At 34.8% G+C, this 25,611-nt stretch overlaps 1 protein-coding gene and 1 non-coding gene across 7 annotated transcripts in view; both read right to left on the minus strand.

Annotated features, from left to right (window-relative positions):
- The window catches only part of IPO11 (importin 11), a 127,129-nt gene that overhangs the window by 88,236 nt on the left and 13,282 nt on the right, over positions 1–25,611 (minus strand). For 5 of the 6 annotated variants that reach the window (XM_023751532.1, XM_023751540.1, XM_006081417.3 and 2 more), the window contains exons 2-12: positions 24,787–24,930; positions 23,054–23,154; positions 20,155–20,227; positions 18,310–18,513; positions 13,328–13,460; positions 9,199–9,257; positions 8,191–8,239; positions 6,494–6,564; positions 4,391–4,583; positions 3,564–3,716; positions 2,009–2,052 (exon numbers count right to left, since the gene is read on the minus strand). In XM_023751532.1, coding sequence (XP_023607300.1) covers positions 2,009–2,052; positions 3,564–3,716; positions 4,391–4,583; positions 6,494–6,564; positions 8,191–8,239; positions 9,199–9,257; positions 13,328–13,460; positions 18,310–18,513; positions 20,155–20,227; positions 23,054–23,154; positions 24,787–24,924 — 1,218 coding nt within the window. In that variant the 5' untranslated portion in view covers positions 24,925–24,930. The remainder of the gene's footprint in view (positions 1–2,008; positions 2,053–3,563; positions 3,717–4,390; positions 4,584–6,493; positions 6,565–8,190; positions 8,240–9,198; positions 9,258–13,327; positions 13,461–18,309; positions 18,514–20,154; positions 20,228–23,053; positions 23,155–24,786; positions 24,931–25,611) is intronic. The other variant, XM_023751546.1, reaches the window with a different exon arrangement.
- Positions 22,604–22,710, minus strand: LOC111825695. Its single transcript, XR_002828901.1, has one exon. It is a non-coding gene; the product is annotated as a U6 spliceosomal RNA (small nuclear RNA).

The following is a 25,611-nucleotide window of genomic DNA, read 5'->3' on the forward strand; positions in this document are numbered from 1 at the left end:
GTAATTAATAATCTTTAAATTAAAAAAGTAATCTGGAGCCACATTAATTTAAAGATTCAGTACTATAAAATGACTGTACAGGAATTAATGTGTTATAAATTATATATTTTCTTAACAATGGCATAAACCAACAATTCATGAGTTCAATTCACCAGAGTAGTATTTCTTTAAATACAAACGTTAGCAGAAGTCACAGTGTTAGCTACATAATATGAATGATTCATTTTGATTCTTAAAGTACTAAATCACTAGATGTTTCATAAGATGAGAAAATTATAATTAAATGTTGACAGCATTGTGCTTTATGTTAAAGAATCACACACACATATAAACACTAAAATGACAGATGGAATGAGTGTCATCTCAGATATTTGCTTCAAAATAATCCAATTGGGGAGGGAGGATGTATTTATATGAAACAAGTCTATCCATGAGTTGGATAACTGATAAACTAGGTTTTGGACTCAGAGGGTTCATAATATTATACTATATTTTAATATGAAATTTTTCTTAAAAGAAAGTTTAAGTAATATTAAAGCAGAAAATTATTTAAAATATTTGAAAGCACTAGCTAGGCCTGGCCAGATAGCTCAATTGGTTAGAGCATTGCCCTGATATGACAAGGTTTTGGTTTCGATCTCCAATCAGGGCTCATTCAAGAACTAAAATAAATGAATGCATAAATTCGTGAAACAACAAATCGACATTTCTCCCTTCCTCTCTTTAAAATAAGTAAATAAGTAAATAAAATTTTTAAAAAATTTTAAAGCACTAATAATTTGTCTGATTTACAATCTTTGTGGTTTTCTATGTAAGTTTATGAAACTAATACAATATACATTTTTTAGAAAAATAACTGGAAATTATGTAAACACAAGTCTTTATAATAAGAATAGTTCAAAGACCACATTAGATAAATTTTCCTCAAATGTTGGCCATATCAATAAATTTATGTTTAACTTTTTTTAATGGATTTCAATGAGGAAGGAGAGGGAGAGAGATAGAAACATCAATGATTAGAGAGAATCATCAATTGGCTGCCTCCTGCACATCCACACATGGGTATTGAGCCCAAACCTGGACATGTGCCCTGACCAGGAATCAAACCATAACCTCCTGGTTAATAGATTGATGTTCAACCACTGAGCCACACTGGCCAGGCAATAAATGCATGTTTAAAAAGCATTCTATAACTAAAAGCAATGGACTGGTCTCTGAAATCAATTACACCAGATGGTAAGAGAAATAACATACCAACAGAAGTTTTACAATTACTGAAATACTTCAGAGGAAATATAAAATGATTATAGCCAAAAAAAGATAGCTTTCACTTTAAAAAAGGCCTCGTAATTCTGCAATGACAACTATTTCCCAATCAATTTGACTGCAAAGTGAAGAAAAATTCAGTTTGCATACTGCCAATTTAACCAAAAATAGATTTTTCAGATTAAAGTTCATCACTTTACTAAGTACTTTCTTCTTGTTGTCAGTGAGAAACAGCTCTTCCATGAGAGCTCAAGAAAAGCTATCAAGGATGCAGATTGTGATGTGGCAAGGCGGTTTATTTATGATGTAATATCAACAGAGTTCACCTCCTGGCTTCCCAATGTCCCATCTCTCTCCGTCCTGCCATGGAAAAAGTCCAAGCTCGTCTTCAACAAGGCAAAGGCAAAGGCAGTATCCAGGTTTCTGTTTCAAATTCCTTGGGAGCCCCAGGTGGCTATTAGGTCCACATGGTTGAGGCACTCCTTTGATTTTGTACCACAAATAAAGCTTGCCACCCAATCTCATCCTCTCTGTGGGCCCCTGGAAATGCTTTTCCTTGTGACACATACAAAAACCCCATTCCCACCAGCAACACTCTCAAATATAGATTATTATAATTATGAATACCTTCTTATCTGTCCCACTTAATGCTTGGAATCTTCAAAAAAGTTTTGTTCTCTACTAACAGTTAATAGAAGTATTAAGCTTTTCCCTATCAATTTTTCTTTCAATTAACACTTACCCTCAAACTGTATTTCCAAGAATCCCCTCCTGTTTCTTCCACTGCTGCAATTAAAATATGACAAATAATGCTCTCCAGAAATGCAATAATGATGTTTCAAAAATCTCAGTTTGGAAAACAAAGATTTTAAATAATATGAGTTTAATATTTCTGTGAATTGTTTTAAACATAACACTGAAAGCAAATCCTTGGGGACACAAGGTCTAACAGATTTCTTTACTAGAAGCTACAGATTATATCTGTGTACATTACAGTCACCTATCAAGTGCTTTCATCCATAAGCATTCTCTCACTTTCATTAAAATTCTGACTCTGGCCAGTTTGGCTCAGTGAATAGAGCATCGGGCCTGTGAACTGAAGGGTCCCAGGTTCAATTCCGGTCAAGGGCACGTGCCTGGGTGTGGGCTCGATCCCCAGTGGGGGACTTGCAGGAGACAGCCAATCAATGATTCTCTCTCATCATGGATGTTTCTATCTCTCTCTCCCTCTTCCTTCCTCTCTGAAATCAATAAAAATGTATTTTAAAAAATTCTGTACAGAGGAAAGCTCAAAGTACTTTTCCCTTCCAGAATATCTAATATCACCTGATAAACTATCACTACAACCCTAAGAATCATTTCATTTGGTACAATAATCATGTTTTACAAGTAAAAAGAATTAGTGATATTTTCCATAAATGTCCTACATTTAAAGTAAAACACTTCAGGGACTTTCAAAAATACGGGGATTCAGTGTTACATGTTATAGTATTATATATTGTACATAAAAAAGGCAATATGAAACATTAAGATTTTAGCTAAGAGAAAAGGCAAAAACAAAAAGGAATGCACTGTACAGTGTAGTCATATTTTTATGAACTAAAATTGTTTTAAATGACAAAGGAAGATAAGTCTTCCAAAATGTTTAAGACATTCTTAAAATATTAGGAAAGTTATGTGTATAACTACACAAACGCACTCAGCCAAAGAGATCAGTTGAGGCTAAAATCTAGCCTATGTCTGACCATAACTAAAGTAATTCACACATAGATACTTGATTAAGTACTCAATTCCTCGATTTTCTAAGCAAGGACCTTGACAGATTTATCCTCTTGATCTACTATTAAAATTCAAACAGACAAAAAGATCTATAAATTTCACATTGTAATAACTTTGATGATCAAAAATATTTTAATCATCAAAAAACTAATTTAAAATTAAAATTTAAATAGGTAACCTATTCAGCAATTCAGAAATTTTCATCTCCAAATTTCTTTCTGGAGTAAATATTTCTAAAAAAAATAATGGAATGAATCACAAAGGAGAAACTGACAGGCAGTTAATTTTATATTTTGTTTCAAACTACATGATACATCCATAATACCTAAAAATTTAAAAACTCTCTTTCTGGAGAAAAATTCTATATATTTGAACAACTCATTCATTAAAAACCAAGACTCTCAGATCAAAAGCGGTATACAGTATTAAAAAACAATCTATACCTATAATTAAATAGATGGTATCTATTTATGAAAAGGGGAGAAAAGCCATGGGAAAACTAAAGAACTGATTCTTACTAAAGCCTTCTGGGTCTTCTTCCCACATTGTCAATTCTTCTTCAGTTAACAGAAAATAATGAGAGACTAATCTTCTACAAATCTCTGTCAAAGTGGGATATGTGAAGAATGCCATCTTAATCTTATGAGCTTCAAGGGTTTCAGGGCTGCTATCTAGAAAAATAAATTTCCAAGTTAATTGTACAGACAAAATTCTACCCAAGTAGGATTATATACCAAATTTTAAAATACACCCTTAGGGGAAAAGATACAGTGGTATATAAATTTTCATTTTCATTATGGACAAACCACAAAGACACTCTTTCTTCTGTTCACACGAGTCTTGCTTCTTTGTTACCACTATAGCTTGTGCACTATCATGCTATGTTATCACACCACACTGAAGTGACTTGTTTCTCACTCTCCCCTACAAGATTTCCTCATCTTGGTACACATACACATGATGAATTCTAAGTAATATAACATATAGCATAGCCTATCTGGAAGTAACCTCTTATAAAATAAAGTCAGAGAAAATTTTTAATTAAACTAATAAATACAGCCTACAACATGAGCTGCAGTGGTTACTGTAGTACTTTAATCTTAAAGTCCCTGGGCTTCCACTGATCTTCTATTGTACTACAAAGACAGATTACTAAATGCATTGTATGGTTTTTTTTAAAGCTGGCATTCACATAAGACTCTAATTCTTATCTCTATTTCATGTTGCAGCAACATTTTATTTTTCAGACTTCATAAATTCAAAGAAATTACATAAAAGTAGCATTTATTTCACACTTCAATTACAATAAGAAAATGAAAAAGTAAAACTACCTGTAAAGCATTACCTTCAAAATTTTTGGATGGCTTATAAGCATAATTTTTGACAATCATCTTAATCAGATTCATGCATTGGACAATGAATCGTTCAAATGTAACCCCTTCACCAACTTCTGTAAATACATAGCTTACAGAAAATTCCAGAGATCTCTGAATTAGAGGAGTAAATGAAAAGGGATGCTGATCCAAAAAGTCCAAAAGCTATAAAGAAAATTAAAATATATTTTTCCCAAATTAATATAGGCATATAATCATCCATAAGTACAACTCATGCAGTTTCACATGTAATATATATGTCGCACACATAATATACTTCCTGAGTTGCATCATATAATGTGGATTATATCAGATATCTCATAATTAGAACTTTCTATTATTTCTAGTATAGAGTTCAAAATAGGCCTAATTCATACTTAATTTGTTAATAATGGCTAAATATAAAAAAATAATAATAATGGCTAAATATAATACAAAAGGAGTAAGTATATACAAAACAGGCCTTTAAAAAGTACAGTTAAGCCCTAACCTGTTTGGCTCAGTGGATAGAGCGTTGGCCTGCGGACTCAAGGGTCCCGGGTTCGATTCTGGTCAAGGGCATGTACCTTGGCTGCAGGCACATACCCAGTAGGGAGTGTGCAGGAGGCAGCTGATTGATGTTTCTCTCTCATCTATGTTTCTACCTCTCTATCCCTCTCCCTTCCTCTCTGTAAAAAATCAATAAAATATATTTAAAAAAAAATAATAAAAAGTACAGTTAGTCCTGACTTAAGATCATCAATACAGGTTCTGAGAAATAACAAATAACAAAACCCATTTTACCATAGGTTAACTGATAAAAACAAGAGTTAAGCTGCAGCATCTCATCATATAAATGAGACAACACTGAACAAAATGACATTATTCGAGGACTTGTTATAACAAATAAAAGCAAAAAATAAAAAAAATTTTCCTGCGTTTCTTACATGAACTATATTTTGATGCATTAAATAGTTGATGAGGGAAATTTCTTCTTTATAGAAGAACTAGAGGCCCAGAGCACAAAATTTGCACATTGGTAGGGTCCCTAGAGGCTAGCGGCTGCTGGCCAAGTACTCCCTCCCTAGTACTCCCTCCCTTCCCCTGGCCGGCCCCGCCCCCGGTCAAACTCCTGGACGAACTCCCCATTGAGGGGACAATTTGCATACTACGCTTTTATTATATAGGATTCCAGCTAATAAATGTAAAGGGAATCATAGAATGCCATCATTTTGTAACCCCTCATCAAACAAATCTAGGCCATGATCACCAATGGCTGCAAAAATCAATAAGGGAAAGACTCTGAGAAGCTTTATAATGGAATAGAGGTCCAGTGCACAAAATCTGAGCACTCAGGGAGGGGTGCCTCAGCCCAGATTGCGAGAGGGCACAGGCCAGGCTGAGGGACTCCACTGGTGCACAATCGGGGCCGGGGAGGGATCCGGGAGGTTAGCCAGCCGTGGAGGGACAGTGGGAGGGCTCCAGGGCATGTCCGGCCCATCTCTCTCAATCCCAATCGGCCAGACCCCAGCAGCAAGCTAACCTGCCGGTCAGAGCATCCATCCCCTGGTGGTCAGTGTACGTCATAACAAGCGGTTGAGAAGCCTTAGCATATCATTAGCATATTATACTTTGATTGGTTGAACGGACGACTGGACACTTAGCATATTAGGCTTTTATTATATAGGATAGCTCAATAGATGTTCAATATGATGCTAATCGGTCATTTGACTTCCTAATATTATATTGCCTTCTACATTTTATCTACATCCTGCTCAGCTGCACTATCTTATCTCTGCTTTTTCCAATGGATCTGAGAATAATGAGCTTTAGAGGAATCAACTTCTCTAATATTTTATTAAAATAGAGTTTTTACAACAAGGTGAGTCATTCAGTATAATTTATGGTATATAAATTTAATTATTATAGGCTTCAAGATAGAAAGGTGTTTTTCTCCTCAATTTTCCTATAAACAGAAAATAAGTCACAAAACACTAAAGTCAAAATGTATGCTTACAAAAACATAACTTTCCTTACTAAATGTTCATATGTATATTTTATTTGAAAAACACAATTAAGATAAAAAGAAAACTTACCACTTTAGTAAAAAGAATAATGGTCTTTTCCAGTTTATCTCTAAATACAGTATCTGTATCTACATTTCTACCTGTTAAAAATACATTTCAAATATTAGTACAAGTTTATAATATTCTATAAATTCACAACTAAGACAATGAATACACTTTTAGGAAAAATATTGTCATGTATATTTGGGTATTTTGCATTAAGAATTCATTATTGTGCACTCCCGACTCTAAAAAACAAAGTTTTTATAAAGCAATACCAAGATTTGCACTTAAAAGACACAGTAATCCTCAGTGCTGTATTTCACAAAATTAATTCTAAAATACAAACTAAACCCATTTTAAAGTAAAAGGGTAACAATTTTATACATGAATCATGAGTCCCATTTTCAAGATCTAAATTAGTCATAGTTGAAATACTTGTGAAGCAGCATTAAGTAAAAGCAAAGCACTCAAAAATTAGCATATACTCATTATTTTTCCTATATCTCTAACCATTTATTTCTGATAATTTCCCTGGCAAATAATAAATTTTTGTATATTCAGAATAATGTCAATCAGCCCATTAACTACTCTGCTCTCGAATCATACTCTTCATATTCTGCCTCATCTAATTCTCTTCTGCTTCCCCCATGGAGATGGCCAAAAAAAACCCCACCATTTTTAGAAAAATAAACTACATTATATGAACTCTTTTATTCATCTTTGCATGCACAGTACCCAGAACAGTGACTGGCAATAGACTCAACAATGTTTTTACTAAACTGAAAAGACTGACATGAAAAAAATCAGTAACTCCCTAAAGTTGAGTACACTAAGATATCTTCTCAGGTTAGTAAGTCCTCAAAAATACACACATACAGCCCTAGCCAGTTTGGCTGAGTGGATAGAGCATCGGATCGTGGACTTAAGGTCCCAAGTTTGACTCTGGTCAAGGGCACACACCTTAGTTGCAGGCTCAATCCCTGGCCCTGATCTGGGCGCATGCGGGAGGCAACCAATCAATGTGTCTTTCTTACACAGATGTTTCTTTCTCTCTGTCTCTCCCCCTCCCTTACACTCTCTCTAAAAATCAATGGGAAGTTATCCTCGGGTGAGAATTTACAACAACAAAAAAATACACATATAGGATATACATACCTGTGTGTGCATACAGGATATGTATACGTGTGTGTGTGCATCCTAAGCAAAGATGCTTACAGTTATAGGGAAGAGAAAAGGATAACTAACAGACCACCAGTATAATACAACACAAATATAAATGATAAATTATTTTTGTGGGGTAGTGGATTAGAAAGGGTCCTAAAGGTAAGCCAATGAAAGTAAATGAACAAGGGATTTACAAAATGAAAGTACAATTTAAGAAAATTTATATGTAAAATATACTAAAAGCAATAGAATCTTTAAGAAGTCTAAATAACATCTGCACAGAATCTACACAATGAATATCTATTAAATGCATAAGTATTGTGGATGTCTGCAGTAGAAATACAGAAGGAATGAACACAGAATAGAATTTTTTTAAAAAGGTTTCCTCAATATAAGACAAGACTTGTGTATGAAAACAAAGCTGAGATTCCTATTTAACTTCAGAGAATTAATTATCAAGACACAAGATTTTAGCCTCTCTCCAGATTTGCAAGTGCAGAGCAGGAGCTATTAAGGAATAAGGATTCTACAGTAAAAAGTACTATCATGGAAGTACTTACTGCATTCCAGAAATTGTTTCAGACGGTCAAATATTCCATGTAAAAAACCCTAGAAAATAATTTTTTAAAGTGTCTCAATTTATTCTGTAATAAACATTTACCTTATGCTATTTCAGGGATACTAAAACTTACCAAATCATCTTAAAAAGTTAAAATTAAGTAAGTAAAAAATACTCCACTATTAAAAACAAGTCTTATACAAGAAAGTATTACAGTAAGCCCCCCTTATCCAAAGGGATTAAGTCCTAAGATCCGACCCCCCAATGTATACCTAAAACCTCGGACAGTACAAAACCAATATGAAATGAAATAAAGTAAAATAAAATAAATAAAATAAAATAAAATGGCTGAGTAGACCCAAAGACCCAATTTTTGCAAAATTTTGCAAAAATTTCTGTGTACCTCTGCCCCCCCAAAGCAATCCACAGAAAGCAATACTTTAGCTGACCTAAACTCATATGTGAAAACTAATATTTTTGCATACAGAGAAGTAGATGACACTATAGTAATAATAAATATACATCACAACTTAGGCTTACCAATGAGGTTTTCCCCTCTAATATACATTTTTCTTAATTGATTGCAAAGAGAATGTATAAGTGTTAAAAGGAGAAAAAAAATCATTTTAAATATACAAAAACAGACAAAGGAAAATATCAAGAATATAAATAACTATGACACAACTGGTAATATTATAGTAGCAATCAAATTCATAGTTCACTTGAATTCAGATTCAAATGAACACTCTCAATGTATCATGTCATCTTGAGAACTAACTTAGGCCTATTTCCTCTCCTTCATATAATAGCTGCTTTGATGTAGTGAAAACAAACCACAAGTCTAAAAGTATAATTAACACACAAAATGGTTTTAAAAAAACACTACCTTGTCATATAGTAAATACATTTAAATGAATGCTAAGTAAAAAGAACAGGCTTCAAAGTTCTCAGGATACTACCAAGCATTTTCTAAAAGTAACACAAAAAATCAGTTACTTCTTCCACTTACCATCACCTCCATATTCCTATGAGGTTCCACAAATCCATTAACAGTTAACTTACGCAGAACTGAAAAGTAAAATCAAGCTTTATTTGCATCTTATTTTTTCATATTTTATCCTACTAAAATCATGATCAGAATAAAAACTTAGAATCACAAACCTCATCAAGCTTGGCAGCTATAGTCTTAACATTTAATAGTTACAGAAAAGTAACTTCTGGTCATTGCTTGCTTTGCTAAGTGGGAAAGATGGAACCAAAGCCAAGTTTTTACAATGCAAAAGTAGTGTTCTCATCATAACTACTCATGCTTCTAAAACCATATTGCAAAATTTAGTTTAATTTCTATAATTGTTAGTGCTTCTCACCTGCAATAACTCCTATAGCAGTCATGGCGAACCTTTTGAGTTCGGCGTGTCAGCATTTTGAAAAATCCTAACTTAACTCTGGTGCTGTGTCACATATAGAAATTTTTTGATATTTGCAACCATAGTAAAACAAAGACTTATATTTTTGATATTTATTTTATATATTTAAATGCCATTTAACAAAGAAAAATCAACCAAAAAAATGAGTTAGTGTGTCACCTCTGACACGTGTGTCATAGGTTCGCCATCACTGTCCTATAGGTTGAAATTGAGGTTACCTCTAATCCATAAACTTTAAACTATGCCTTAACAGTGATCAAAAAGTTTCATTGTTTTAAGCTACATTCATGAAAATATAGTATCTATTAAAAGGGATATGAAAATTAGGATATGAAAATTTCCTAATATGGAACAGACTATATAGTGCTCAATTATAAGCATCACACTTTATGAGTAAACTGGTATACACAGGGAAACTAGAATGATAAAAGATCTGAAATCAGATCTAGATTTAAATAATAGCTCCAATGTCTATAACTGTATTGTCTTAGGCAACTTTTCTAGAGCTCACATTCCTTATCTGTAAAATGTGGCTAATAAGTCCTACCACATAGGGTTACTAAAGAATTTAGTATCTACAAGTAGAACACGTAGCTCAAATAGTAACAATTGAATGGCAACATACAAGACTATAAAATTTAAAATCACTTTCAGAAAATAACTTTACAGACAGCATTGCTATCTATGTAATTAAATAGTGTTCACGAGGTGAAGTCAAAGGGCAGTATATTAAAAATAGGTTTAGAATGCACCTGTCTAAAAGACCAACAGTTTCATACATCATTTATCTACACTCAAAAGTTATTATCCCTAGATGGTTTGGCTCAGTGGATAGAACGTTGGCCTATGGACTGAAGGGTCCTGGGTTCTATTCTGGTCTCAAGGGCACACGCCCGGGTTGCAGGCTCGATCCCCAGTCGGGGGCTTGCAGGAGGCAGCCAATCTCTCATCATTGATGTTTCTATCTCTCTCTCCCTCTCCCTTCCTTTCTGAAATCAATAAACATATGTTTTTTAAAAAGTTACTACAGTAGGTCCTCGGGTTACATCGGAGATCCGTTCCTATGGCGCAATGTAACGCGATTTTTGCCGTAAGTCGGAACCCACCTACATAAGCACCTACGTCACTCACATGGAGCACATACACAGCAGTAATGAAGTGAAACAGTAAAAAAAATTTTAAAGGAAGATAACAATTCCTGACCTTTACTTGTGGTAAATAAATAATAAAAAACATAAAGCACGTATGTACATACATCGAAATGACGGAACTTTTTTTTTTTTTTATAAATAAATGGGAGCTGGTGATGAGTCCCACGTAACCCAAGGACTGTCTGTATATCATAATAGAAATAAATAGGGTTCAAACTCATCTCTCTATACCAGACACGCTCTTTCCCACCAAGACACCTTGGTCTATACTACGTGGGAGGGTCCTTTCTTTCTGCCTTCATTGCCTAGTTAACTTTGACTTTATGATTTTGATTTAAGCATCACTTTCTCATGCAAGTCTTTTCTGACCATATTATCAGTTATCATAACATCAGTAAGGCCCCTGTCACAGATGTCATTTTACATATATCTGTGTGGTCATTTTATTATTTCTGTCTCTCCAGTGCCAACCACTGACCTATAAATCTGTTGAATGAAATAATGAATGTCTAAAAGATACTACATGCAAATAGGTGTAAACTTTGAGATTACATGTGAAAAAAACTCCATTCCTAAGACTTTAAGTTGTAACAAGATAGAGATTAATAGCTGGAGAGAATAAGTACTTTCAAGAAAAATGCTATGGATTTTTTTTCTAGGTCAAATGCTTTAGAAATGCTAATGTGTATCTAAGACCTTTAGATGGGAAGGTAATGAAAAGCTTAAGGCACGCTAATAAAGAGTAGAGCTATATCCTTTTTTCAGGAGTTAAGCTCTGAAATCAGTAAAGCAAAAAGAAGTCTACAGTCAAAAAAACTCATGAAAAATCTTTAATCATTAAATTCACAGTTTTGTTATTCAACCTTATTATTGGTTTCTCGGACTCTTTCTGAGTATGCATCTCTCTCTAAAGCCTTTGAATTTCTTCCTCAAGGATGTTGACAAAACCATCTGCACTCACTTGTAAAATCACCTGTACTGGATTTTACTTGTCAACAGTCCTTTAAAATCATTCGCTTTTGAGCACAAGGTTAGGTTTTGTGCATCTTCAGGTACTAGAGTGAATATGATAAAAGGCCTTGTGAATAAAACAGAAGGATGCTAAATGAGCTCTAGTAAAAGAAAACTAAAGGATGCTTGAGATCAAATTAAGAAACATAATCTAAAAGAGCCTCAGCAATCAGAACAGAAGGAGAGAGACTATAAGACAAAGAGTACAAGCCAAGTGAGTGTTTTAAAAAGGAAAGGAACCTCAGAATACGTTCAAGATAAATAACTCAGCCCAGGGAAAGTAAAAATGGAGATTTATGCTAAGATTATGCTGTGTCTTGGCCAGGTGGCTCAGTTGGTTGTAGCGTCATCCCCTACACCAGCGGTTCTCAACCTGGGGGTCGCGACCCCTTTGGGGGTCGAACGACCCTTTCACAGGGGTCACCTAAGACCATCGGAAAACACATATATAATTACATATTGTTTTTGTGATTAATCACTATGCTTTAATTATGTTCAATTTGTAACAATGAAAATACATCCTGCATATCAGATATTTACATTACGACTCATAACAGTAGCAAAATTACAGTTATGAAGTAGCAACAAAAATAATTTTATGGTTGGGGGTCACCACAACATGAGGAACTGTATTAAAGGGTCGCGGCATTAGGAAGGTTGAGAACCACTGCCCTACACCAAAAGGTTTCGAGTTTGGTTCCTGATCAGGGCACATAGCGGCAACCAATCGATGTTTCTCTCTCACACTGATGTTTCTCTCCCTCTAAAAAAATCAATGAAAACATCCTCGAGTGAGGATTAAAAAAAGAGAGAATGCCCAGCATACGAAAACACAACCCAAGATGATACCCCATCAGATACCATCTAAAATCTAAGTGAGCCTGAGGTACAAGTAAAAAAGATGGACCCTGAATTCTCGGGCAAAAGAGCTGGGAAATAGAACTGAACTAAGCCTTGTGGACAGGAGAGGTAGCATGACAATAAGGGTAGCAGCCCTTAACACTACATACATGAGAAATGTAAAGTAGAAGCAAAAGAAAGAAATATTTGAAAAGAATGTATTCTGAATCAAGAGATGACAGTAATGTAAATATAACATAACACTATTGTAGTTCTGGCTGGTGTGGCTTAGGTGGTGAAAATGTTGGACTGCACACCAAAGGGTCGCAGGTTCCATTCCCAGTCAAGGACACGTACCTGGGTTGCAGGTTCAATCCCTGGCCCAGGTCAGGCACATTCAGGAGGCAACCAATTGATGTTTCTCTCTCACATCGATGATTCTCTCTCCCCCTCTTTCTTTCCTCAGGTGAGGAAAAACAACAACAAAAACCCCAAAACATAAAACTATTGCACACTTTCATCAATTAGAGTAGGAAGAGTTATTCTCATAAAAGAAAGACAAACTAAAAATAATCCCTTGTCTCTAAGGGAAAAATTAACTCTTATTCTCTTGGTGAGACTAGCAATAGAAAATCCATCCAGAAGAACTATTTGGTGACTATACTGAGGTATGTCATTTCAAAAATGAACATATCAAGTTTAACAGCACCTTTCAATGACAGTAGAGTTCGTTCTAGTGAATTTAGAGCTGCAGCTTCATTGCCAGAAGAAACATGATGAAGGAATGTGTCTGTGTGGTGATTCCACAGAGAGCAGGCAAAATTATAAATTCCAGAAGCTAACTGCAAAGAAATATCAACAAATTTGTTCACATTATAGAAGTCAGTAATCAATTAGACCTACACAGTAATACATTTCAGTTTTTAAATTGAGCACACATTTTCAATGAGATTTGAAATAGTCAAGAGTCATTTATCACAAAGTTTCAAACTTTTAAAGCCAAAATGCATAGTAATAAATAGTTTACTTGGCTGCTACACATACACACACACACACACACACACACACACACACACACACCCTAAAATATTAGTTTCTTGAAACAATACTAAGCCTAATGCCTACAATGTAGTCTGATATATTCTACTTATACTTTTTATCTTCTGCTTATAGGTTTAAAACACTGATTTATGGACTGTCACTGAGTACATCAGATAAGTCAATATACTAAGAAATACAAAGGAGTCAAATATCTGTGTCCTGCCAGTTTTACCCATATTGCTTTTGAGCATTTAGAGCCAGGAACATACAAACCACACTGCGTGTCAGGCTGCTTTTCTAACATATACTGCTATTTACAGCCCAAGTCTCAGACTGAGAAGCAGTTAGCCTCTGCCTCCCAGGTTGAAGCAGAACCAACTTCCAGTGGTATCTTCAGTTTTTTCCCACAAGGTCGAAGACCAATCTAGCTGAGCCTACATGGCCATTTTATTTAAATAAAAATCAGATGAAAGTGCATATGACTAGTTATCATTAGCATACTACATAAAAACAGAGGTTGCTGGTTTGATTCCCAGTCAGGGCACATAGGAATAAATAAAAATCAATAAAAACATGTTTTAAAAATTGCATAGCAAAGAATCTAAGAAAAAAATATCTAATAAGATAAGTAGGTCAAGAACTTAGCTCTATGCCAAGAAAACATAAAATGAGAAGTAATAAAACTAAATGTACAAAGGTCTTCTAGGCAAAAACAGATTAAAAATGCAAACATCTATATTGACATTATGCTATAAGATTTCCATCTCAAAACTTTAATGGTGCTTATATAGGTTAATCTAGAGTAATAAAGATTATAAATTCATGGAGTCATACAACTTTAGAACTGAAAGGAAATTTTAAAGAATCAAAGTTTAAGTGCCTTGCTCAAAATTCCAGAGCTGCCCAGTACAAAGAAACATTCTTCACTGGAAAATAGAGCTTCTCATAATTGTTAACCCATATCTCTAAAAACAAGTGAAATATAATGCACTCAAAAGATCTTTAATCTTTTTTTAGGTTTGGATTACTTTATTTACCACAGGATATACCTTTGTGGGTTACACATGTCTAGATATTATTTGATTAATACATTCATAATTACATTAGAATTACTATTTGTACCTTAGATTTCCTTGCTTTCATAGACTTTGGATTGTCACTTTAATTGTACTTAATGTCAACTTTTTTAGATTCAGGTTTGTATGAAATTTTATAGAAAATGAATTCCTTTTTGTGTCAAATCAAGCTCAATTTTGTTACTGCAAAACAATTTTCTCTCAACTGCTGATTTTGTAATTTGTCACCCCTGAAAAGAACTTAATTTAACATGGAAGGAAAACAGGATATAAAAATTGCTGGGACACACTGAGCAGCAGGTAGCAGTTTTAAGTACAAAGTGCACTACTTTGCAATAGCAACTAGCTTACTTTTTTGTCTATGTGTGAAAAACTAATTCAGTACAGTAGATGAAAACTATCTTGGCATTACAGTAAACATTTTTTAATATGTTTTTATTGATTTCAGAGAGAGTAAGGGAGAGGGAGACAGAAACATCAATGATGAGAGAATCATTGATCGGGGGCCTCCTGTTAGCCCCATCCTTGGAATCGTGCCCACAACCCAGACATGTGCCTTGACTGGGAATCGAACCGTGACCTCCTGGTTCATGGGTACTCAACCACTGAGCCATACCAGACAGGCTAAACATTTATTTAAAGAAAAGTTTTCCTGTATTTCAGATTACCAAAATATTAGAGGCTACTTTATTAACTAGCAAAATTGCTTTTTATAATATTTTCCCATATATACTACCTTCAATTAAACTACACATCTTGTATCCCAAGGCATCAGACAAGACTGCCCTCCTAATCTACACTATGTTCCATGTTTCCAGGTTCAGCTACTCCATTCCAAAATGAAAGGTTCTAAGCCAGCGGTTCTCAACCTTCCTAATGCCGAGACCTGTTAATACAGTTCCTCATGTTGTGGTGACCCCCAATTTCATTGTTACAAATTGAACATAATTAAAGCATAGTGATTAATCACAAAAACAATATGTAATTATATGTGTTTTCCGATGGTCTTAGGCGACCCCTGTGAAAGGGTCGTTCGACCCCCAAAGGGTGGCGACCCACAGGTTGAGAACCGCTGTCTAAGCTGAAATGTTTTTCCAGGTATATTAAGTTTTGTATATACTTCCAAAACTCCTTTTTTTGAAGTTTCACACAATATTAGACTTTGAAATCTAACTGGTATCTAAGAACAAGTATCCCTTCTCTATTGTTTATTCACTTAACAAACAATTACTGAGAACCACCACTTAGGTACATCCTTCTGGGCTTGAGAGTAGGGTTGTAATAATAAAAGCTACAGTACTCCCTCATAAAACTCATAGTATAATAGATCTCAGAATGGTAAGTTAACAATTATAACTCAGCACAATGTAACAAATATTGTGCTGGAAGTAGGTACAAGATGCTGGATAGACCTATATTTTATTCTATATGGAAAGGAAATAGCCTCTCCATATTGAGCATTTAGAGCCAAGAACATATAAATCACACTGCTTGTCAGGGTCCTACATATTTTAATAACAATACAATCAAAGGATTAAAGAAAGATGTATTTCACCTGGAGGTAAAAAACAAACGGAAGGGATAAAAGCGAGCTTCACACTACAAGGAAACATAGCAAGAAAGCTGAAGTAGTCAGAAAGCTATCCAGAATAAGGTCCCTGATTAGATAAAATCTGTAGAGATTGCTTAGGCTAAATATAAATTATACCTGAAAACTAAAGCAACACATTTGGGGCATACAACTTGAGAAAGCCAAACTAAAAATTAAGACTTCCATAGAAGGGTAGAAAAGAATAACTATAAAACAGAATATTCTAGATATTTGACTTTTATATGGAAAACTTCCAATATAAAAACAAGTGCACAAACGTAGATGTGAGGATGAGAATAGAGGCTGAAGTGATGTAATTTGATGGAAGGGGCCACAAGCCAAGGATTGAATGCAGGTGGTTTCTAGAAGCTAGAAAGGCAAGGAAACAGATTCACCCCTTGGAGGTGCCAGAAGGAACACAGCCATCATGACATCTTGATTTTAGGACTTCCGACTTAAGAACTGAATAAATCTAATGAAGCTGATGTCTGTCAAAGAGAACTTGGAAAACTGAAGTTTGGATCCATTATTTTTGGATCAAGGCACACCAGATTACTTAAAGAGGAAGAAAACTTTTTAATGGTTTGTCACAAATTTATAAAACTTAACGGGAAGAATTGACTGCAAAAGAAAGGCAAGAAGACATAAGAAGAAGAATTAACCCTGCACAAAATGAACTTGAGATAACCAATACTCTTCTGAATCAGACAAAGGAAGATGTTGTCTTCTAAAAAGTGAAAGGTGCAGTCAAGAGTAATTTCTCTCAAAAATATTTTATGTTTGTCTGTATTCCATATATATTTGAAATATCAAGGTCCTACATATTTTGATAACAATAAAACCATAGGATTAAAGAAAGATGTATTTCACCTGGGGGGGAAAAACAAACGGAAGGGATAAAAGTGAGGAAAACCAACAAGAAATTCATAGAAAGACTTGAAAGGATAAATTTTCCTTTCCTTGTCCATTTCTTTAGCCCCAGTTAGATATCAAGCAAAAGTGACAAGGATTTCAAAAGCAACCTTTAACTAAAAGAACTGCTCTTATACTCAGCATCCTCAGTAAACATAAGATTGACTATTTAAACCCACTAGGTTAAAAATAAAGAGGGCAGCATAGCCAGTGTGGCTCACTTGACCATGGACCCATGAACCAAGAGGTCACCTGTTCAATTCCTCTTCAGGGCACATGCCAGGTTGCTGTTCGATGTTTCTCTCTAGATTTTTCTAATCTCTCTCTCTCCTTCTCCCTCTCCCTTTCTCTCTGAAAAAAATCAATAAAAGAATACTAATAATAAATAAATAAAAAGGAACTAATGTGGTTCTGACTTAAACTTAAGTGTATATAAGAATCACCTGGGAAGCCAAATCCAGATTCCCAAGCACTATCCTCAAAATGAGGATTCCAAAAAAAGCAAGAATACTGTTAAAAATATGTTGAGACTCACCAGTGTTATATGGTACAGTCCAAAAAGTCACGTTGAACAACAGGAAAATCGCTGTTTTGGTAGTTCAAGACAAATACAAAAGCACCAAAGCAAATGAACGAAGAAAGGAGTCTTTTCAACAAATAGCGCTAAAACATGCAATAAAGGACTACTGCCCCCCAGTTATGTCAGGCTCCTTCCTACATCTGCCCATCCATTAGCCAGGCATGTCAATTTTAACTTCCTAAATTTCAGGTCTATTGTTCCCTTTACCACTGCTTCATTTAAGAGCTTTATCATCTCATCTCAACTACCCCAATAGCCTCAAACCAGTCGCTTTGCCTTCAGACTGTTCTCTACCAACCAATTCCCCTCACTGGCAGTGAAGTGGTCTTATGGTCAATCACTATTCAGCTTACAATCTTTCAGCTATTACCTATTATTCTGAACCTTTTGGAAAAAATTCATAACCTTTCAATAAAATATTTAGGTAAAATTATGAATAGTTTTATATAAGTAGCATGGTTTTCATAATCTAATTATGTTAAATCACTTACATCAGAAAACAGTTTTCTATCAGCAGCCAGACGTTTAGAGGCCAGAGTCTTGGTGACATGATAGAAGGTAAGTAAAGCTCTGTGCTGTCGAAGATCATCTTGGACTTTCACAGATTCTATAAGAATGGGAATCAGTTCAGGCCACTGTCTGGGACAGTCCAATCGAGCAACTTTGGCAATGAGTACTGCAATCTGAGTTGCGATCTGGAGGGGGAAATTAATCATCAGAAATAAACATATGTATGGGGGAAAAAAGGAGACATATGTACTACTATTTGTAATACTTTAAACAAGAAAATAAAATTTAAAAAAAAGAAATAAACATGTAATAAAAGCAATGGATAAGAACTGCATTCATAGTTCAAAGTTACCTTTTTGGTTATTATACATTTGACCAAAATGAATAAAATTTTCACAAAACAACTGCTTAAGACAGTAGTTCTCAAAGTGTGGTCTATGGATTTCAGGGTGGGGAGTGGGTGATTTAAAATCCTTCCAGGGTCTGTGAGTTCCTCCCTTTCCCAATAACATATTTCCTTCATATAACTTCTACCAAAATAATATACTGCAACAGAGTAAATAAAGCAGCAGATATGAAAGTGTAGACATCTTTTTTAAAAATATGTTTTTATTGATTTCAGAGAGGAAGGGAAAGGGAGAAACAATGATGAGACTCATTGATCGGCTGCCCCCAACTGGGGATTGAGCTTACAACCCGGGCATGTGCCCTGAGTAAGAATCGAACCGTGACCTCCTGGCTCATAGGTTGATGCTCAACCACTGAGCTACACCAGCAGGCTGGACATCTTTCAAATAGCCAGACACCAGAGAGATATGGAAAAGTACAGAACAATGCAACTCTTCTCATTAATTTATCTATTGCTTTGAGAAACAGCTATTGTTCATTTTTTAAATTTCTATTTACATTAAAAGTAATGATTTTTATTATTTTTATTTTATACATTTTTTTTTAATTTTCAGTTTTAGTTTCTAATACAGTAAATATTAACCCTAATCCTTTAGGGTTTTATTTTGGCAGTGTAAGGAAATTCTAGGATTACAAAGTTTGAGAACCACTGACCTAAGAATAGAAATGAACATCAAATATTAGGTATTTAAATAATGATATTTGTTCAGATCAGTGTTAATCAAATTCTGACTGACAGAACATCTAACCAATGACTTTCTAGATCACCCAAACTCTTCCTAATCATCTCCTGACCCAGTAAGAGCTACTCCATTCCTCTCCATCTTCCCTCATCTCCTTAAGGATCTGTAAAAGCAATAATACGTTGAGATAAAATTGCATTGAATACATGACCAAATACAGTGTGCTTTGTATCCATAAGCAAAACTTACTTTATTCTTAGAAGAAAAATCCCACTATAAAAGAAAAAAACTGTATAGTTTACTATCTACCCCTCACATAGTAAGAACTGAAAATGTGATGGATGAAATAGACAAAATCGTGAAATCATCCTATAGTATACAAACAGAAGGGTTCATCTAAATCATTAAATTAAATTCCATGCAGTAAGACTACAATACAGAGACATTTGCTTTCCATGTTAGCTAAAAAAAAAACTGAGGAAGTTTAAAATGCATACAAGTATGTCTTAAAATGACTTCTGAGTTTTAAATAATTAATTGCCAAATCTAGCCAAAATTCTTAACAGCTAGAACTGGATCTCAAAATTCAAAAATCAACAGAGAAATGTATATAAACATCACAAATGGACATTATGTAATAGATTTTATTTTTAATGCCCAGTAACAAAATTAGTTTGAAAAAGAAGCAAAACTAAGGAAAGGAAAAGAATAATTAGCATTCATTTTCTCACTAACCTGATTTATTGGTTCATTGAAGTTGGTGATTAGCCCTGCACGCAATGTAGATTTCTCCTCCTCTGAGAGAGCACTGAAAAAAAAGATGTATTTATTATGCAAGAGAATGCTACCTAACAATAAATGCAGGTAAGCACTACTGTGAATTTTAAAAATAAAAAGCTTTTTAAACAAGGTGTCCCTGATTGTTTTGGTAAATAAATAAAATTATTTCCATTGTACGTTGGCACATCAAGTAATTCAAAAGCATAATATTCCTTCAAAATTGAATAAATAAGAAGTACAAAACAGTAAGCCATATAATATAGACAAATCCACAGTAATGAATGTAATTTTTCTTTATTTTATTTTTTTCATCACTTTATTCCCCTTTTACTCTACCTCCCTCCTCCCAATCACCACACTGTTGTTTCTATCCATAAATTGTTCCTTTTTTTCCCTTTTTTGCTTAACCCGTATGAGCCCCCAGCCCCTACCCAAGCTGTCAGCCTGCACTCTATGAGTATGTCTCTATTTTGCTTGTTAGTTCTGTTTGTTCATTAGACTGTACATGAGCGAAATATGCAAGTGGTACTTGTCTTTCTCTGACTAGCATATTTCTCTTAGCATAATGAATGTGATATTTTGATGTTTGCTTTTGATGTAAAAATAGTTACAGACAAAAAATATTAATGGTTGGCTAAAAAAGAACCAAAAAACCTGTAAGTAAAATTAGTTTTCCATTGACTTCTTAAAATCTGATTGCAGTTGTTCTCTGGAGAAAAGGATCAGGTATCAAAGAATGCTTGGGATGGAAGACTTATTAGAAATCAACTAGTTTAAAAATCTCTCATTGTACATATCTGGAAAGTATACACACAATACCAATATTCTGACTACACTAGATAGCAAAAGGACAGGGATGGAGAATATTCACTGTATAAGATGGTATGCATTTTACTTTTCTAACTATATGAATGTATTGTTTATTTAAATCTTAAATTCCTCATTTTAAGGTTTTCCATTCTGGCAGATGAATCGTCCCAATAAAACCAGCCATAAAAGTTGTAGAGAATTAAAAACAAGTTATAAAGCATCTGTTAAGATGAACTGTGTCCTCCCAAAAAGACATCTTTAAGTGCTAACTTCAAGAATCTGATTGTGACCTTATTTGGAAACTGTGGTTTTACAGATGTGTAATCAAGCTAAAATAAGGTTATACTGGATTAGGGTGGCCCTAATCCAAGAACTGGTGCCCTCTATAAGGAGAGGAAATTTGGACAAAGACACAGAGGAGACATGTGAGAAGAAGTCTATGTGACGATGGAGGCAGACATCAGAGTGATGCACCTTCAAGCCAAGGAACACCAAGTATTGCAGACGACAACTGGAAGCTAAAAATACACAAGGAAGGATTCTTTCCTAAAGCTTATATCTTAATATATACCAGAAGAGATAGCTTGGGATTGAACTTCTTAATACCATACAATAACACTATTAATTTGTAAAATTTAAAGTAAATTCCAGTTTCTAATTCTGTAAGTGAAAGTACAATCTGAAATATGTAATCATAATTTACTCTCCCTTACAGTCATTTTAAATGACTACTTATACTCATTATAACCATATTCTTCATATAACCAGTATAAAATCAATTTTAGGAATCATCTAAAATATAACTGAACACAGCAGTAGAAAAATTTGTGCTGCTGCACTCTTTCCAATAAACCAAAAATACTGTCTCTCAAAATTATGAATTTATTTTAAAATAAGTTTGATTTAAACTACAATATCTTAAGTGCAGCCTTAAAAAATTCTAGTTGCTTCCAATATTATTCAAGGGCATATTTTATAAGCACTTTGAAATAGACAAGTTTTTTTTAAGGCCTTATAAATATAAGAGCTATGGTGCCATCTACTGGAAAACAAAGGCTATGTTACTTCTTCAGCAAGGTTCACTATTTTCTATCAAATAAATTCCAGAGTCATGTCTGCATTTCCTGTCCATCAATTATATAACATGTAATTAATTATTAAGAGACATATGTTAATTTAACCACCTACAGAGCAATTACAACTGAATCTGATGAGATTACAAATGTATACTATCCCATTCCCACTGCAAAGGAAATTATGCAAAAGAAACTGGAATTAACATCTAGTTGGCTCAGAACTGACCTGGGATTTCCTTCTCAATGACTTTTTTTCAAAATCCTAACCTCAACTTCTTTAAAAATAAAACACAAACAAACATTTTTTTTCCAACATGAATTATTCAACTCGGCCTTTGTTCTGTGCTCATCAAATTTGAGATCCTCGAAAGCAGGCCAACAAGAAAGCCATGCATACACCTGCCCATAATAAAAAAAAGTCATGGGAAAAAGCAATAATATGGATACTGATTTGTAATTAACTATGTAGAATACTTTTCTTCTTTAATAAGTAATACATTTATTTTTCATTTAAGTATTAAAAAAAAAAACACTTCACAAATTTGCAAGTCATCCTAACATAGGGACCATGCTAATCTGCTCAGCATTGTTCCAATTGTAATACGTGGGCGGCTGAAGTAAGCACAAACTCATTCTTTTACATAAAGAATGAAGATTAGCCCTAACCAGTTTGGCTCAGTGGATAGAGCGTCGGCCTGCGGACTGAAGGGTCCCAGGTTCGATTCCGGTCAAGGGCATGTACCTTGGTTGCAGACACATCCCCAGTAGGGGGTGTGCAGGAGGCAGCTGATCAATGTTTCTCTCTCATCGATGTTTCTAACTCTCTATTCCCTCTCCCTTCTTCTCTGTAAAAAAATAAATAAAATATATTAAAAAAAAAAAGAATGAAGATTAACAGATATACTCCAATACTTCCCTGAATTTGAAAAGGATTACTGCACTGAGAGGGGAAGAGTGATGAAACTTACTGAGGTGCTACACGTCTCCAGTAACGATCAATTCCATTTTTAAAATACAGCACAGCAAGCCACCTTACATTAACATCCAAATCGTGATTTGTGAAAATATTCTGTAAATTAAAAAAAACATAGTATTAGAATAAACGGTAAGTTAAAAGTATAATATACAAGAAAATATGAATAGATTTTTTAAATTAGTTTCATTTAAATTATATCACTACATATATCATATTATTTTCTAAATACCTACAGTTCAATTCATATAAGAAAGTAGAATGCTAATTGTTTAAGCTTAGTAATGGATACGTGGAGATTCATTACATTATTCTATTCTTAAGTATGTTTATTTGTTAATAAACGTAAAACAAAATAAACCTCATTATATATCACAATCTACACACACAAAAGAAATCATCGAAATAAAAAAATCAAAATAGAGCCATTGACAACATAAATTCAAAGATTCTAAGGAGTGAAAGCCTTTGGGTTATTAATAAATGCTATGAAATAAACTATTTGAAAGTATTCTCATTAAAACAAGTGTGCTTACAAATTTAGTTTGATAGCAAAACATTTTTAAGTTATATAAAGGCAGATGTGATGTAATTTCAACTCAAAATAAACCAACATTCAAAAAATCTGCTTACTGTGTTAATATAGATAATCCTCATTTTTCACAGCAGTGGGAGACCTTAATAATGACTGTGCAAGCTAAACCATGTAACATTATTTTAATAATAAAAGAGAAAATTATAATGTTCTGTGATCTTTAAATTTTTTATCAAAAAATTAAAATTATTATAAAAAATGTGTAATGATAGTTATAAACGTATCTATACTAATAAAAGGGTAATATGCAAATTAGACTGGGAGACCTTCCAGGATACCTTCCGGACATTCTTCTGGACAAAGCCATGGTGGTGGGGCCGAAGTAGAGGCGGTTAGAGGCCAAGAGGGGAGGGCAGTTGTGGGTGATCAGGCTGGTGGGGGGCGGGGTCGATGGGGGTAAGCAGACCAGCAGGGGGGCCAGTTGGGGGCAAGCAGGCCGTCAGTGGGGGTCAGTTGGAGGTGATCAGGACAGCGGAGGGGGGGCAGTTTGGAGTGAGCAGGCCAGCAGGGGGGCAGTTGGGGGCGAGCAGGCAGGCAGGGGAGGCAGTTGGGGATGAGCACACTGGCACAGGGGACAGTTGGGGGCAAGCAGGCCAGCAGGCAGAGTGGCAGGGGCAATCAGGCAGGTGAGTGGTTAGGAGCCAGCAGTCCCAGATTGCGAGAGGAATGTCCGACTGTCGGTTTAGGCCCGATCCCTGTAAACCAGCAGTAGAACATCCTTTGAGGGGTCCCAGATTGGAGAGGGTGCAGGCTGGGCTGAGGAACACCCCTCTCCCGCGTGCACGAATTTCGTGCACCAGGCCACTAGTATGAAAATAAAAAGAACAGTAAAAATAATATTTACATTGTAATTTAAAACATCACAGAACTTCCAGTCAAGATGGCAAGGTAGGTAAATGCAGTACCCAAATCCTCCCACACCACATCAGTAGTGAAACCTTCTAAGCAGATCCTACCAATATCCTATTTATTCACTCATCAACAAACATTTCTTAAACACTTGCAAAGAGCCATGTCCTGAATTAGTAAATGACAGTGCAATGGTAGCCAACCATTTGGATCAGTTTCACTAACTAATCCACCAATACAAGCGGGTTTTTAAAAGTTAATATAATGGTGTCTGAACAACTTACCAGCAGCACTGAATAGAAACCTGGCTGTGTTTCCCACTGTTTCAACTGCTCCTCTGCTGGTTTTAAGAGAGCAGTATCTTGACTAGTGGCCTGTGTTAAGACCTGAAGAACAACAGTGCTGGCACTATTGAGATCCATGGAAACCTGGCAATGATAAATTAACATACTTGAATGTACATTATACACAAAATATTAACAGAAACAGAGAAAGAGCTTCAATGTTCTGAATTCCTCCTATACTTCAATCATCCACCTACTTCTTCATGTCTCTATTTATCCTATGTATCATCCATACACTTACTTAAAATTCCCATAATTCAATTCAAGCCAGCTAAAATAAAAATAAAGTTCAAGTTTTAAAATAAAAGCCAATATCTGAGCATATATTATATGCCAAATATTATATGAAGGTTTTATTCATTTACATATTCCTAGTACTAATTCTGTGTGGCAGGTAGAGAAGTAAAAGATCAGAGACTTTACCTTGCCATGGTCACAATTTTATTTTCTCTTTATTATATTCCTCCCTTTATCCCCCCTATGCTCTCTTCCACCTCCACCCACCCAACCACTGCCCACTCCACCCCGCAAGGTCACAATTTATTAAGTGGTAGTGCTGGACTTGAATACCAAAGCCACACCAGTCTAATCAGTATCTAATACTGACTCCCTTAAGTGACAGGACTGCTCTCTAAAGCAGCGGACACCAACCGCTGGTCCAAAAGGTTAGCGACCACTGGTCTAAAGCATCTCTGTAGTCCCAGAAGCCCAATAAGACACATAATATATGCTTAATAAATATCTGCTGAATAAAGAAAAGTGAAC

This window comes from Myotis lucifugus, unplaced genomic scaffold (assembly GCF_000147115.1).
Source record: "Myotis lucifugus unplaced genomic scaffold, Myoluc2.0 scaffold_0, whole genome shotgun sequence".
Taxonomy (NCBI): Eukaryota; Metazoa; Chordata; class Mammalia; order Chiroptera; family Vespertilionidae; genus Myotis; species Myotis lucifugus.